General features: G+C 37.2%; 1 protein-coding gene across 5 annotated transcripts in view; it reads left to right on the forward strand.

Annotated features, from left to right (window-relative positions):
• The window catches only part of arnt2 (aryl-hydrocarbon receptor nuclear translocator 2), a 146,052-nt gene that overhangs the window by 43,248 nt on the left and 85,697 nt on the right, over positions 1-17,107 (forward strand). For all 5 annotated transcript variants that reach the window (XM_052144219.1, XM_052144298.1, XM_052144359.1 and 2 more), the window contains one exon: positions 12,058-12,160. In XM_052144219.1, coding sequence (XP_052000179.1) covers positions 12,058-12,160 — 103 coding nt within the window. The remainder of the gene's footprint in view (positions 1-12,057; positions 12,161-17,107) is intronic.

Genomic DNA, 17,107 nt, shown 5'->3' on the forward strand with positions numbered 1-17,107 from the left:
TGATCAGCGAGATAAAGGGGAGCCGGAGGCGCAGTTCGAGAGAGACGCACACAGGTGCTTTGCGTGGTTTTCTGGTTGTTTGTTTGTTTTATGTTGAGTTTCTTATTAAATTTGATTATGTTCAGTCAGTTCCCCTCTCCTCCTTGCCCGTCCTTTATCTGTTACAGTTAACATTTGGATGCCCTCATGAAAAACATCCATTGATAAACACTCATGCATGGTGAACATACTCAAGTTTGCATTATTACTTTGGCAACTAATGTAGACATGCTTGCACAAGCGACTGCAGTCTGAACAGCAAAAAATCTGATCTGTCCACATGTAGCTAAAGTCTAAAAAAAATCAGATTTGAGAGAAAAAAAATCTGATTTTTCCTGCAGTGAGAACAAAGCCCTAGTGTCACTGGTTACTATCAAATCCTTGTATTTACAACAACTGGTTCTTCAAAGGTTTTTCAAAATGTCTTGTTTTATATTGCACAACATGCCAACGCAATTGTGTCACAAAAGAGGCCGCGTGATCGTTTCGCTTTAGAAGATATTCATTTAACCACTGGAGATGTATAGATTACTTTTACTATGGTTGTCTATGCTTTTTGGAGCTTTAAAGTGCTGATCACCATCTGCTTGCATTGTGAAGACATACAGAGCTGAGATATTGTTCTTAAAATCTTCATTTGTGTTCAACGGAAGAAAGTAATACGCATCTGGGATGGCATGATGGTGAGGAAATGATGAGAGAATCTTAATTTTTGTGTGAATTATTCCTTTAAGTTAAACCCTTTGTAATGTTCTTGGGGTGTACTCAAACTTCATAAAATAGGCACTGATCTTCATGTTAATCATTAGAAAACAAACAGTCATGTTTAATGGGCAGCATATGTGGCATCGAAGCACTTTTAGAGGAATGTCTTTTTGTGGCAGTAATGTAAACCAAATCTGCAATTCCTCAAGACAAAATAGTTTCAGTTTATGTAGACTGAACGGCCTGTTTCAGTCACATCACAACAGTTTAATCAAATACAGGTCAGGACTTTGATTCTGCCCTCTTAAACGAGGAGATTCTTGTTCACCCTGTTAATGATTAACCTCATTGTCAATTGCATGACCCATCAGCTTGCTTGGGTTTTTGTTCATTTTCAAATGCTCTCTTTGTACTGTATAATTTACTGGTCGGACAGTGATTGCGAGCTATACGTTTACTGAAGCACCATTAACTCTGTTACACACCACGCTTTACAGTTCCAATGAGATTTTGGTGTTGTCATACAATGATTTGTTTTCTCCAGATATAAAGCTTTGTTCATTTACCGAAATGTTTCATTTGTGCTTTTTTTGAAGCAGGAATGCTGTGGGATATCAGGATGATAAACTTTGATAGGGAGCAGGGAGAAGCATTAATATATATATTAATAAAACCTCTCTTATAAGCATTTTGCATTTGTTTTCTTTGAGTTGACTATAAGCTTTGTTCCAAATTCTAGTGAGCTGCCTTCCTAAGCAGCCTTTAAAGCATCATAGGTGCGCTTCCAAAATCAAGGCTGTTTCAAGTGTAAGTTACAACCAGGGCTGCTTCTGAGCATATGGGGGCAGATCATATTTAGTTGCACCCTATAACTGTCTAATTGAGCCATAACAGCTCTCTGAGTCTTACTTGCAGCTTTTAGTAAAATAAAAAAGCTAGAAACGACCCTAACATTATAATGCCTAATAAGATGCCTTCATTTGGTCAAATTCTAAGGCAGCATTACAGTTATTTCTACACAGCTTATTCTACATTATATTTTGGGGAGTTAATGCTCTTAACCACCATAAAAACAATTTTATGCTCATTGAATCTTTCATGTGTTTCTCATATGCCCTAAATAAAGCTTCCCCTCACTGTCTGTTATTGTTCACTAGAGGGCGCTAGTAACATATCACAGAGCTCTATCTTGTGTTCTCCTTTACAGACATGACAGCGTTTGTGACTAAACACAGGAAGTTTTATATTTGTTTTTCTCAGATAAAGAGAAAAACATTTTCACTGTTGGTAACTTCTCGATCTCAGCCTTCTTGAAATAGAACCGATTATTTTGAAGGATTTGTGTCATTTGTAGCTCATAATCCTTGAGATACTTCTCTCTAAACATCAAATATGACATGAACAAATAGTTATCATTATTTTGCCATTTTTATTTGCTTTTTATTTTAATATATATATTTTTAAACATTTAATATTTGTATTTTAAGTTTATTTTCGCATGTTTGTTTCAGAAATGGGCTCATTCTTCATATGTTGCTCAATACATCTGAGTTGATATGACTTATGGCAGATCTTCTAATTGTGATAATTCCCCTTTAGCAGTTTAGATTAAAATATCTTAAGAGAGAATTGATCTCAAAGACTCAAATCAATACTTTAAACCATGATCAGCACCGTAGCGTTTGGCTGGCGAAAAGATAATCCAAATCTTCATAAAAGAATATTAATATTATTTTAATCATTATATGTATTTATTATTTATAGCTAAACACTTATACAATACATTTGTTATTTTGTGTATATAAAGTTTATACAACATTGTAGATATAATAATATATATAGGCCTATACAAACATTAATAGATTATTAATAGATATTTCTGTATAAAATAATGTATAGGCCTTTAGATATTTATTGCATGTTATTAACATTAACACTGGCTGAACAGAAAGTAATTTTAAACACAAACTCCACCAATTATTTTCAGTTGCATTTAGTCTTGGCTTGATTTTCAGCAGATTTTTGTATTTATTTTATTTCAGTGTCATAGATTTTAATCCAAATTAGATGAACTTGACAAAAAATGTGTAAATGTTTAATGATTAATTGTATAGTGATGAGGGTTGTGTGATTGCATAACTGGTCCCTTCAAAAGTTGGTGTTCTCTTACGTGGTTGGGAAACTATGAAAACATGCCACATCACAGCAAACAGCACTTCCCTTTTACTATGTTCTTTGCCACGTTTCAGCTGTAGATGACTCTTAAGAACCAAGGCCAATGTAGACTGTCTACATTGTAGTTAATGCATGGATAAATTGCACTGATTATAAGCATCATAAACTTTTATGAAGTATATTACTCCCTGACAACTAAAGCAGTACCTAAATAAATAAAATGGGTCATACCAATTATTATTTACAATATTAATATTTTATTTTAAATTACTATTGAAATTAGGGTACACTAAGATCAGGTGTAACACTTTTTCCCATACTGATTAGAATAAAAATGCATTTTTTTTTCACATGAGACACCTTTGTCATCTGTCCATTAACAAAATAAATGTCAAAAACCTACATACACCCTATTTTTCACCATTAGTGTGTGAAGACAAGTACATGCTGTTGTAGCATGCAATCTTTTAATGTGCTAAATAAGGCATTATTTAAGTTAACTTAAGTTAAATAAACTGACACATTTCATACTCTGATTGTTTTCAAATATATCTAATGCTTGCATATACACCAATTCTATCATAGCTGCTGGAACTCCTCTCTTGGTTTTTCTAACCCTGATACAAGGCATCAAGTGACATAAACACACATGCAAATAAACATAAAATACACACTTACAATATTTTTTGGACTAAATCTGCTAATTGCCACTGCATAATTTTCTGTCTATCTATTTACACTGCATAATGATCTACCAATCTGTCTGTCATTTATTTATATATATATATATATATATATATATATATATATATATATATATATATAGATATATATATAGATATATATATAGATATATATATAGATATATATATAGATAGATAGATATATATATAGATAGATAGATATATATAGATATATATGTAGATATATAGATATATATATAGATATATAGATATATATATAGATATATAGATATATATATCTATATATCTATAGATATATATAGATATATATATATATATATATATATATATATATATATATATATATATATATATATATATATATATATATATATATATATATATATATATATATATATATATATCGATATATATATATATATATATATATCGATATATATCTATATCTATATATATATCTTTCAAATTTCTCTCATAGTGAGAGGATGCATTTGTGAATGTATACACTGATAATTAGTATTCAAACTTGCACGAGAAAGGAAATATTTTAATTGTTACTTGGTCTACCCTATCATTATAATGCTATATTATTATTGCTTTTGCTTTAAAAGGGTGCTTTTGTAAGAATGATGTGGCAGCTGGGAAACACTTCTAGTATTATATCTGCGTATAAGGCACGATCTAATCCTGTTATGTTAAATGAACCTGCTCGGGAACAGACCTGTTGCTACAACAGCAACTCCAGGTTCGATTCCTGGCCTACATGACTCCACATCCTGAAGTGTCCTTGGGTAAGACACTGAAGCCCAAGTTGCTCCCAATGTCAGGTTACCGCCTTGCATGGCAGCTCTACTGTCATTGGTGTGTGTGTCTGTGTGAAAGAGTCACAGTGTAAAGCACTTTGAAAAAAGTGCTATATAAGTGCAGACAATTTACCATTTACTTTGATTACGAAGACAAAACTGAATACATGTAAATATATAAAAGCACAAAACAGGGATTTTGTTGAGTTGTGTCTCGCTGCTCCATTCACCTATACATTGATATGTTCGGAATGTGATACTACCATACTAATCTTTGTATTTTTGCAGTATATACACTTTCTGTTATGGTATGCTGCCAGTCATTTTCTACACACGCTCTGCTCATAATTGTCAAATTAACCTACATTACATACTACTTTATATCTGCAGATAATTGTGTTATCTTACACATACTGGTCTGTACCCTACTTAATGAATTCAATGCAGTATATACTGCCTGATAATTTATTTTATAGTAAGGAAAAAAAGTAGTGTGCTTCATTGTGGTCACATGACCTTATGTTGCATATGAGTGGCATTAAGTTATCATCTAAAAAAAAGATGATTGTTTTGCGGTATCAATTAAATGTTTTTTTTGGGCATTCTGATTAAATAATCAGTTAATGATATTAAAATCACAATTCATATGTCACACAAAAAAGGTAAAGTCAAGCGAACTGCATTGCAGGAGAAAGAATTGAATTGTGCTCAAATACTGCTTATTTTGGGTCATTATTTGGGATTACATCCGGGTTTTTGTTTAGTTTAGTTTTAGATTTTCATTTAGCTAATTATTTCTGTTTACAAAAGTAAAATAAGGTTTAGTCTTAGTTTTATTTTGCAATAACCCTGGATCGCTGACCCCTGTGCCAAGCATTGACTGTAAAATTAAATTATAGCGATAGCTAAACAAGATCCAGTGTGGTGTCAGACAGCCCTTTTCTATTTCCTTTCCAATTTTCTTTTATTAAAATGTTTTGCCATATGAGAACATCCACTCACATATTAAAACATCTTTACACTTGGCAAAGGTGCGGGCAGTGTGCGGTCACAGTTGATTGTCAACGTATTGTGAGATTATAATTTTTTGACCAGTCGATGCTGAGGCTCGGACAACATTTAAATGAGACATGAGGTCAAAGAGCCGTCGCAAAACAGGGAATTCACCATATATGAAAAGGGGCATCTGAATTCATATCTCTGTATAAATCTGTTGCATAATTTCACTCATCTTGTCTAGCTTCCAATGGTTTGGCGGTAACATGAAACATTCTAAGCTGATTTTTCTGGCAAATAGACATTGGGATCCAGAATTCTGAGACAATAATTTTACATTTGTTTTATTTTAATACTTTTATTAAAAATTGTATTCAACATATCCATTTGAGTGAATGTCCTTCTGCGCGGGCATTGTGTTTTTGTCTTCTCTATATGCAACGCATCAATTAAATTCATTTAAACTGACTGATGTCAGTTCAGAAGACTCTGGGTTGTCAGTCAAGTTTTAAACTTTCAATGTATGGAGTCATGTGACAAAACAACATGGCATCGTTCTCAGCAGAGTTTGTCTTTGGGAGAAACGTCAACAAAACTACATCTGGTAAGAAAGTTTTTATATTGAAACCTGCTTGAGTCAAAATCTCAAGTTTCATCCTATATGCCAATTTTTTTTTACATTTGAGCATTTTATGCAAAATGGCACACTAATAAACACAATGACCACAACAGTGTACAATAGTGCTAGTTTCTCATTAGAAATCCTATATTTATTGTGCATTTTCACATTGAGGAAAAAAACTTTTTTGCTTTCAGAGGTTTTATATGGAGTTTGTCAGTAAGGATGAGACAAAAGATCCAAGTGTGGAGAACAATGATCAGTTTATTAATATAAACACAGCAAGGCTGGCTGGTAAATCTTCGAGAGAGGAACCCGGCAACGACTGCAGCATAAAGAAGGATGGTGTGCGAAGTGGTCATTTAGAGTAGATCCTTGAGGAATCCAGAGAGGATAGCATGTTCATAGGCTTGTGCGTAGTGGTCGTGTGTAGAGCAGTCCCGGTGCAGAGAAGTATCACTGAGGAGAAACTCAGAAGAAGCGTAAAGGTTGCGATTATGTGCCGCTCGTACGCAGGAAACTGGCATGATCAGCGTTAACATGGAAATAATCAAGGCTTCCATGTCAACGCTGATCACGCCAGTCAGTGACGCCTGAATGAAACAGAGAGAACGTAATGACAAAAGAAAACAAACCAGCGTACTCACAAATTCAGAGTTGGAATAAAAATAAGGTGCATTTCGGTCATTCGCTAAATAAGGAGCAATGGAGATGATGTGAGAACCCAAATGCAGTATTTATTTACTAAGTGAATAACCAACATAAACTAGAACAAAGAGACTTAGCTGGACTTGACTAAGATGGATTACCACAAACAAGAACAACATCATTACACAATCAATACACTACAAAAGGACAATGGCAAACATCAGGGCTTATATGCATGGACATGGGTAACATGTTGATAAGACAACCAATGACAAGATGGAACTAATAAACAAGATAAAAAGACTATGAAACATGAACCGATGAGAACAACACATGAAACATGAGGGTCACAAGACAAACAGGGAACTCACATGACACAAAGGAAACAGGAACTAAACTTTCAAAATAAAAGTCTAAAGACACAACAGAACATGTTACAGTTTCAAATCAAAAAGAGAAATGGAAAATGCACACAGTCACTCTCCAGATGATCCATGTTATCCCAAAATGATTGGAACATCTTCTAAAGAGCATCTTATGTGCATCAAATGGACACTAAGACGTTAACATTGACAATGTTACAAAATTGCTTATTTTTCAAATTTTAAGTTTTATTTGTTTAAAATTGTTGTAAATTGTACATTTTAAATAAAATTTTAAATCCCAGATTTTTAGTGTGGTCTTAAACTTTTGGACACCACTGCATGTCACAAAGAATTAAGGAGTTGTTTACATCTCCACAAGTTGTGCAAGGAGGTTCCTTTCCAATCAAAGAAGCACTCAAGTTTCTTAAGGAATTCCGTGCTTGCAGAACGTCCAGATAAAATATTGCAGTTAGAGTTGGAGTTCTTGATGAGGTTTTGACAACCTCATTTGTTTAAGTGATAAAGTGATCAAATTAAACTTCCAAGGGAGATATTTTCCATGTCTCCTCAAACTCTCCTCCACTAATGTGATCTCTGTGCTGGAATGTTATGGGTTGGCTCTGCATAAATAGTTAATTAAGAGTGATTTGTAATGGATTGTGTGCATGTGTTGGGTGTGTGTGTGTGAGAGAGATATATTGAGATTCTCTGATGTGAGAAATGATGGTCGAGGAGATCTGTGAAATCTTACACATAATCCATCAGACCACACAGTACTGCACACCTCTGTAAAACTGCACAATATGTTCTTGTTTACATATTCATAAACTTGATAACGCTTTCCTTGTAGCCTGTATGTATAGTATAATGCATCATAAATATACACTTAATACCCTATAATACAATAATTTTGCAATAAATTGTATTAAGTTGTTGTTATCACTGTTATAGTGCATTGTAATTGTTATATCTCTAAAAAGTATAATGGATAGTAACACATTACATATATAATATATGGCATATGATCCAAGACAACAAACTGGGTGTTGATGTAATCATTCATTACACTCGGTGAATATGTAGGAATTATAATGTATTTTAACTGTTGCTTAAATATTTTACTTGTAACTGATTATTGTGTATGCCTTACGGATGGCCCATGGAATGCATTTCTTTGAATCAAAGCTGTTTAGAGATATTTTGATATAACGTTGGTTATACGCATAATGCAGTAAGTCACAAATTCTGTTGATGTATCAGAATTTTGATAATGCACTTCATCATGGTGACAAAATGAAAGATTTGCTCATCAATTATTTAAGCACCCTGAAATTCACACAAAACATTATTACATGGAAAGAATGTGCAAATGAGTTTCTGTTGCCCATAGCCTAGGTATCTAACCTGTTTGCAATTTTATGAGCCATGAGCTGTAACATCAACGAATGACTAATTGTGTGACAGGGAGTACAATTATATGAGAAAGAGAAGGTGGTGATTTGAATAATATTTGTATTCGTTTGATGAATGAATGCTTGTTCAATTACTGATACTTGTTCAATTAGTGGTAGAGTATGGTGCTAGAAACTGCAAGGTCAAAGATTTGATTCCCAGGGAATGCATGAACTGATACAAAAATATTCAAATCACTACCTTAGCATTATCATATAATCCTGGATGCATTGATAGTTGACAAAGACATCTGCTAAATTCATAATGTAAAATGGAAATGAAACAAGTATATAATGCTTGTCAGCTGAAGGTGATGCTTTCATGTTGCACTTGAGTGCTGGATGTGTAATTATAGTAGATGGCAAATGTAAAATACTTTTTTTCATCTAGCAACATCCCAACCTTCTCTAAATAAAATTATACATGAATGCAAAGTTTGAAACCACCTGAATTTGAAGCATGAATTACAAGTACCTCTACTATTGATTCGGTGTAACAGCTCTCTCAAACACAAGCTCTCTTTTTGGCATCACACAGAGACATCCACAAGGTTAGCGATTTGGATGTAAATCTTCTCGAAATCATCTTGGTGCCATGAGTTTGGTGCTGGACTATTTGTTTATCTGTTAACTCACTTAACTGATGAAGATAAAGTTGTCATTGTGTGCTTAATTTTGCTATTGGATTCTTTTATAAGGCACAGCTATTATTTCTCTGGCAAGACTTTTTGTTTGTCCTTCCATCTATGATGGTCTTGTCTAAAGTGACCATTGCTTAAATATTTAGCTTGGCTGTCATTGGTGGCCTGGGATATTTGCTGTTTGTTACGTTGTCCATTTGTAGAATTATAATGATACGCTTGCCCTCAGAGAAACAATAGAGCCTGTGTGACAAAACCTGATTGGGGCATTCATTATATATGCTCGGAGTGGCCCTTTCCCAAATTCCATTCGAATTTGTGGGATTGCATTTTTTTCTCAAAGGATTTGGGGTTTTGCTTGGATGTCCTTGTGGTTCTGGGATTTATCTGGCAAGGAATTCCCATTTCCTTCAAATTATGTCCTTAGATCCCTTTAAGGGGAGGAGCTGTACTCATCAGGAGTTGATGTTCCCATACTTTATGGTGAAGTTATTCAAAGATGAAGCAAATATCTTCTTTCTGAGCTGAGAACAGACTGAGAACACTGTGAATGCTGCAACAAGAAGTCGAAAGTTTTGCTGCCAAAATTGGTCTGTGCTTACCGAAATTCAAACCACTGCCCTGAGTGGCCGAAGCTGGAAGTGTTGCTGAACATATATTCATGTGTGAGCTTTATTTTCCAGGTAAAATGTCCAAAGAGTGGAGCCAAAAGCAAGTTTATTTTTTAGTTTTAAATCTTGCAATTTTATTAATCCTACCACCTATCACAAAATCCTAGTGCAAACCTAACATCAATGGAGAACATCTTTAATTTCAAAGTGAAAATGCAACCTCTGAATTGCGTTTACCATTGTTTATGCGAACACGATGACTTCTTGGATTTCATGGAAACCTGTGTATTGGAGGTTGTACGTGCTACGCAATCAGTAGCACCAAAGGGAAAGGTGATCATATTTAACTTTTGACATATTTTATGCAAATTGTCAGTAGTTCAGCAGAATGCAGTCGATTTCAAGGTACATGAATTTTCGGGAAAAAAGCATGTCAATTTCCCACGTGAACATGTTGTGCACTCACCAGTTCATTCTTGTTCTGTTCCCTGCTTCCTCCCTTTCCCAGCTCTCAATGCTCTGCTTTGCAGAATTGGCCAGGGAACTCGCTCCAAAGCAAACCCCACCTGCTGAGTTCTGCTTTGGGAAGCAGGAGGCTGAGTAACGGCCATCCAATCCCATGCCGGTCTTCAAAACACCTAAACTCTTACGTTAGAAGAGTGTATGTCTAGTTCTTATTCATACCAGTCCAAACAAGAAGATTGATTGAGGTGTTATCAAAGGGATTTACCGTAAAACTGGTCACTGGATTTTATGCTTTCCCCAACCAAGTTCTCAAAGTCCTAGGCCAATCTAAACCCAGTGTCTAATATTTCTTTACATGAGGTCATTCAAATAAGACCCATGGAAATTGTTGCTGTAAAGTGATTGTTTGTTTTGGTTTAGCTTTGTCCGTGTTGTTCGGGAGAATTCACTTGGAGTTGGAGCAGTCTTGAAGGGTCTGGTTCCACTTATGACTAGCCATCAGTCTGGTGTCATCCCACCTCTCTTTTCAGGAATTCTTCTATATACTGTTGTCTTATATACATTGCGCCATCTCACTGACAACTGTTTCTTTACATAACTGTGCTATCTTGATGCCATGGCTCCCTTAAGTATGAAAAGCCAAACTCAGTGCTGGCAATTTATCATTTTTTGTCATCTTAAATCACTCCAAAGCTACATAAAATCCCCATTTGACTGCTACAAGTTGTTAAAGTCAGAAAGTCAAACAAAGTTCAGTATTAGAGAGGCTGGGAGGTCACAGTCATTTTTGGAGGTGATTGTGGTTTTGGAATGTTGAAGTTTGAAAAAATTCCTGTCTAATCTCAGAAATGTTACTTTACTAAGCTGTCATTAAATTGGCCTTGAAAAAACATATGTGGTTGAAATATGTTTTCCATTTCCACCTAGGTTTGGCTGGTGGTAAGGCTGATATTGAAGCTTGACTGATCCCGTCTACGTTATTAAGCTGTTTGTAGCAGTGTATGGCTGTGCACAGGGTAATGGGTCTCCATTCGGATTATTTGTAATGTAGTCAGGCCTTGTTTAGCTGTTTTAACATCATGCTTGCTTCCTTAATATTTTTCACAATTTCTTAGTGTTTTTGTTTTGACTATACCTAAATGTTGACTGCTTGATGTTGATGCTTTTGAACTTATGGAGTGGTCAAGTCGTTATCGTCTTCGAGATGAGTATTAATAGCTTTTAAATGCTTCCAGAGTTCTTGGCGTCTGTCCTTCAGAGTGGAAAGACTTTTCGACAATTAGATCTGCTCCTTGGGGCTATAGCAGCTGTCACCAGATCAGTTCAGATTCTGTATTTTCGTATTCTCCCCTGAAAGGCATGTCAGCTAATTTGTTTATGGAAATAACTTCAGGCATCAAGAATTGTGAGCTGTTGTCCTGTAGGTATCATCTTTCTGAGAAGTATAACTCACGCCTTGACTATTGTTGTGGGTGTTTTGTTATGCCTAAAAAATGTTTGCCTGCTTTGGATTGTTTTTCTCTCTCATTCTATCTATATTGGATGGTAAAAACAAATTTAAAACAGGCAGGATTTGATTATTTTAGAATGTCTTTGGTTTCCTGTAATCAAACACATGTCTCAGTGGTGAAATATTTTGATAATGTTTATTGTACATCTATGTGTTTTTGTGGGCACATTTTTTATTTAATATGGAGTTATATTAGGATAAAATACATTTCTGAAAAGAGTTACTATGAAATCTCAGATAGGTATTATGTAAAAAAGACCATGTGATAATAATTATTGTGTTTAGCGTTTTCTCGTTTTAAATATATATTTTTTTCTATGTTCAGGACGTATTTTGGACCTGAAGACGGGGACAGTGAAGAAGGAAGGACAACAGTCTTCTATGAGAATGTGTATGGGCTCCAGACGTTCCTTCATCTGCAGAATGAGGTACAATTATGGTCTTGATGAGTTCTCAGCTCACAAATCTCATTATCAAGAGGTGGTTTGGTGTATTTGGTGAGAAACAGTTTGAAAGCCTCACTATACTCTAAACAAACCCATGTTTAGCCCATGTTTAATTAGACTATTTAAAATTTAGAAATATTTGTATTTATATAACTAGGCCTATTTAAATATTTATTTATATTAGAGCTGTCGATATAACACATTAAGTGTGATTAATTATCTTTTAATAACTAATCAATCCTTCTGACCCTTTTGAAGCTTGAAGTACATGGAACTTGTTCAATGCATTTTATTACAAGCCGCTTCAGCAGGGGGCAGTCAGCATAGCTCAACAAATCTCACAGGCAGCACAGCAACAGAACAAAAGCCAGTCACACATGACATGTTCTTGACAGCTGGATGAAGTACAACAGAATACAGGGACAGCGAGATGGGATTTTCATCTCTACTTTTAACTTGCCACAGCGTCAAAAAACACCATTTATGATGCTGAAAACAAGTGAGGTCTAATGAATATCTGACGAATATGTACATAGAGGGCAATATGATGGGGAAAAAATAGCACAGATTGAATGTAAAAAAACATTGTGAAGAACAGGACAGACTGACAAACTAAATTGCAAAATGGATTGCTGTCGACTGAAAGCTTATGCGTAATTATATGTGAATGAAAAACAAAAAAAATATATATATTTTAATTTTGAATATCTAAATTTTATATATATATATATATATATATTACGGCTGTCGATTTAACACGTTAATAACTTGCGATTAATTTGATAAAAAATAACGCGTAAAAAAAATTTACACTATTAATCGCAATGCCTGTTTGCACATGACGTCACGTCACTGCGTTGCTGTGGAGCAAAATGCAGATGGAGGGCAGGAAGTGATTTTCTACATAGGATTATTAGCATAGAAGCACTATCACAAACTCAAAATGCCTATGATTTGCATAGTTTACGGTTGCTCAAATCGACCAAACCGAGAAACCACAAGGAGCTTTTTATCATGTACAAGGTGTTGTTGTTCATAAGGGGGAAAATGCAAGAAATTGACTGAAAAATGCTGGACAACCTGCGTCTGCGGTTTAGAGGAGCCGATTCGGATAATGCTCATGTGTGCAGTGACCACTTCGTCAAAGGTAAGTTAATACAACTTATGTGGCTATGTTTATGTAACGTTAGCTGTTTCCGTACTTTGTAAAGTTAAAGAAATTGTTTTTTCTTTTCTTTGTTTGTTTGAGTTTGTACCCCTGTAACTGAACAAAAATACGTAACGATAGCAAAGCGAATTACAAAGCCTTTACTGGCAAACGTAAATAACTTTTACAGTGCATTACAATTGCAATTGCAATGAGCTGCAATGATTTCTCCGTCTTGTTTCGCAATGATCCATGTCTTTAGTGGCGTTTCGGCGGACCTTTGAGAGTGGTTAACATAATCACGTAAACAACCGCAACACTAACATCGAGAGGTGCCGCAGTGATTAATGTTTGTTGCTAGGTTAATCCACAGGACAAAAATTTGTGTTCCTCCATACTTTTGTATGCTTTCATTTGTGTTCTGGAGTAGAAGGATGTCTGGAGGACAAGGTAGTTGCTTATATCTACTGCCTCGATGGCAGGCAAGTATTCAGTTGAAAAATTGCTCCTTTTCAAAACATAAGGATCAAGTCCAACATATGTTGTGATTTTCTGTTTATTCCTTTCTCTCGTAATATCGTCTAAACTAGTAAAGTATGGACTTTCCTCCATCTCGTCCATTGTGCTTTTCACTTCCTGCCCTCCATCTGAATTTTGCGTGTCTATATATATATATATATACACAGTTGAAGTCAGAAGTTTACGTACACTTAGGTTGATGTCATTAAAACTCTTTTTTTATCCACTCCACAGATTTAATATTAGCAAACTATAGTTTTGGCAAGTCATTTAGGACATCTACTTTGCGAGTAATTTTTCTAACAATTACTTTTAATTGACTATATCACAATTCCAGTGGATCAGAAGTTTACATACACCAAGTTAACCGTGCCTTTTAGCAGCTTGGAAAATTCCAGAAAATTATGTCAAGCCTTTATGCAATCAGCTTCTGATAGGCTAATTGGAGTAAATTGGAGGTGTACCTGTGGATGTATTTTAAGACCAACCTTCAAACTCAGTGCCTCTTTGCTTGACATCATGGGAAATTCAAAAGATATCAGCCAAGAGCTCAGAAAACAAATTGTGGATCTTGGGGTGCAACACAGCACATTTTGTATATCTCCCTTATCTGACACACCCATTTCAAGTAGTAGAGTCTCTACTAATGAGCTAATGAGTTGAATCAGGTGTGTTTGATTAGGGAGATATCCAAAATATGTAGTGTTGGGGCAGCCTCCAGGAAAAGGGTTGGGAACCACTGCTCTAATTATTTGTTACACTGTTGACTTCTTAGGAATGTTCTGTCTTTGTTTATATTAATAGTGCTTGAGGTAATAGGACGCAGCTGCTGCAATAACCAGAGAAAAACATCAGAATTCAATTGCACTTGATCCAGCCCATCAACGCTTTGTGCACACGATTTTGCGAGACCCACTTGCCCCTAGACTTAGCTCATGCTTGCACAAAAATACCAAAACTTCATGGCCATGCCGATCTAGCGATCTTAAAATAGGGCCCATTGAGTGTAATGTTGCTGCCTGAAAATATCAGGGGTATTTGAACATTTTTATTTCCAGATCTGGATAAAATGTTTTTTTAAATGCGAGACTGATCACACACGGCAACATGAGGTACAAAGTTCTGCTGCTGAAATCGGTCTGCGATTACCGAAACTCGAACCACTGGGAATGGCAATTTTCAGAAATTTGGGAGATGAGGGATGGCTCTTGTCAGTAATTTGACAGCATGGGTTCAGTTTCAGGGTGCATTCACATTCGGAAACAGCATGTCTGTTTCCAGTGTGTTCATCTTGGGAAACCTGAGGTAGGCAGCTGACTAGGTCAGCTTTTTGCAGGTTTTGACTAATTTTGTGTCACACTCAATAAAACAAATATATCATGTGACAATTAAAATGTCATAGTTTTTATAGTGGTGCTTTTAGCATTGATATAACAACTGACAGTACAATAAATTCCACTGAATACATTTATTTCAGCCTAGACATACTTCTTTTGAACAAAGGTGTTCTAGAACCACTACTATCAATCTGAGAGCAACATTAATAGTGTCAGCATGTTATTCTCATAAATTGCTCTTCAACTACCTAGTTTTTCTTGAAATATTTCCACTATTTAGCTGAACATTGTCTGTTCCCCACTCATTCCGAGCAGTTTAAACCAACAGTTTAAAGCCTGCATGAACCTTTTAGACAACAAAATGCATTACCTGCATTCTTGTCAATAAGCCGAGCAGACACGTCCCATAGAAACCAAGATTGTTTTGTTGTGTTTCCTCTGAACACATACAAAACGTGAAACCTGTCATTCCCGCAGTAAGGTTAAAAGATGTTCTCTTACGAGAGGTTCTCTCGTATTGCGTAAGCTAGCTTACGCTACGGGAAAGATTCATCTTTTCTGAGATATTGAAGCCAAAAAATTATCCTTAATTTTTGTATCCATTGTCAACGCAGTGCGGCAGCTGCAGACCTTGAGCGGGCTATCTAGCGAGCTCATAGGTTGCTCTGCGGCAACTGCTGCAGCCTATAGACGAGCTTGGGCGAACTCGCATCCAATGAGAGGCGTCCGTGCGCTCACTGCATCAAAGCCCGCCAAAATGGGCGTGACTAGAGTGCATATAAGCGTAGTTCGTAGGCTGGAACCCTGATTTTCATCTCTTCAGCGAAGCTCTTCGCATCACTGAACTGGAAGCCGCGTTGCCGTTCGAGGGGCATCAAGCAAGCGTGGACAGCGCTCGAAGAAGCCGGCCATCTTCGCCACCTTCAGCCGTCCTGCGAGCTACGCCATCCGCCGACGTATCCTTTTTAAAAGCAAGCTAGTTCTTAAGAACTTCACAAAAGAGTACGAGCGTCTTTTTTAAGATGCCTCGCTCCACTTGCGCCTCATGCCGCGCTCCTCTCAGCACCGGAGACCGCCACATCATCTGCGCTCTCTGCCTGGGACTGGGGCATGCAGAGCTCGCCCTCAGATGCGATTTCTGCGAGGAGCTGCCGATGTCGACCCTGCGGGCTCGACTCGAAGCGCTCAGGACCGAAGCCGCCGCGCCGCCTTCCGTTCAGCCGCGCAGTAAAAAGCGCCGCTCTCAAAGGCTGCCGGAAACAATGGTAGAAGCGATTGCCTCGCCGGAGCCCATCCCTCGAGCATCGCCTTCACCCTCCCGCCCACCGGGACACGCAGTTGCCGGCGGCGGCTGCTCTGCTGCCATCTCGGACGAAGAAGCGGAGGATAAGGGCTGTTCCATCATGGCTTTGGACAGCGAGGAGTGGTCAGGCTCACACGCCTCCTCCTCGGCCCAGGAATCCAGCAGGACCAGCGCCGGGTCGAAGGGAATTAACACGCCTCCTCACACAGGCCGTCGACCGCCTCGGGCTCGAGTGGTCACCGCCCTTGAGCAGGCACCCAACAGACTTGACGGCTGCTTTCTACAGAGCCGCCGCCCGCAGCACCCGCTACCGGGCTGCTCCCTTCCTGCCGGAACTCCACGACGAGCTTTCCAAATTATGGAGCAGCGCCTTTCTCGGCCAGGGTCCGATCCCACGTCTCCACCTCTCTTGCTCGGTGGGCGGCGCCACTGAGAAGGGCTACGCTTCCATCCCTCCGGTCGAGGATGCGGTAGCAGCACACCTTTGCCCGCCCTCCGCGAGATGGCGGTCTAATCCAGTGCTCCCGTCTAAGGCCTGCAGAACAACTTCCGCCTGTGTTGGCGCGCCTATTCCGCCGCCAGCCAAGCTGCATCTGCTCTGCACTCTATGGCCGTCCTACAGA

The sequence above is a fragment of the Xyrauchen texanus genome, chromosome 1, assembly GCF_025860055.1.
Source record: "Xyrauchen texanus isolate HMW12.3.18 chromosome 1, RBS_HiC_50CHRs, whole genome shotgun sequence".
In the NCBI taxonomy this organism is placed as follows: domain Eukaryota; kingdom Metazoa; phylum Chordata; class Actinopteri; order Cypriniformes; family Catostomidae; genus Xyrauchen; species Xyrauchen texanus.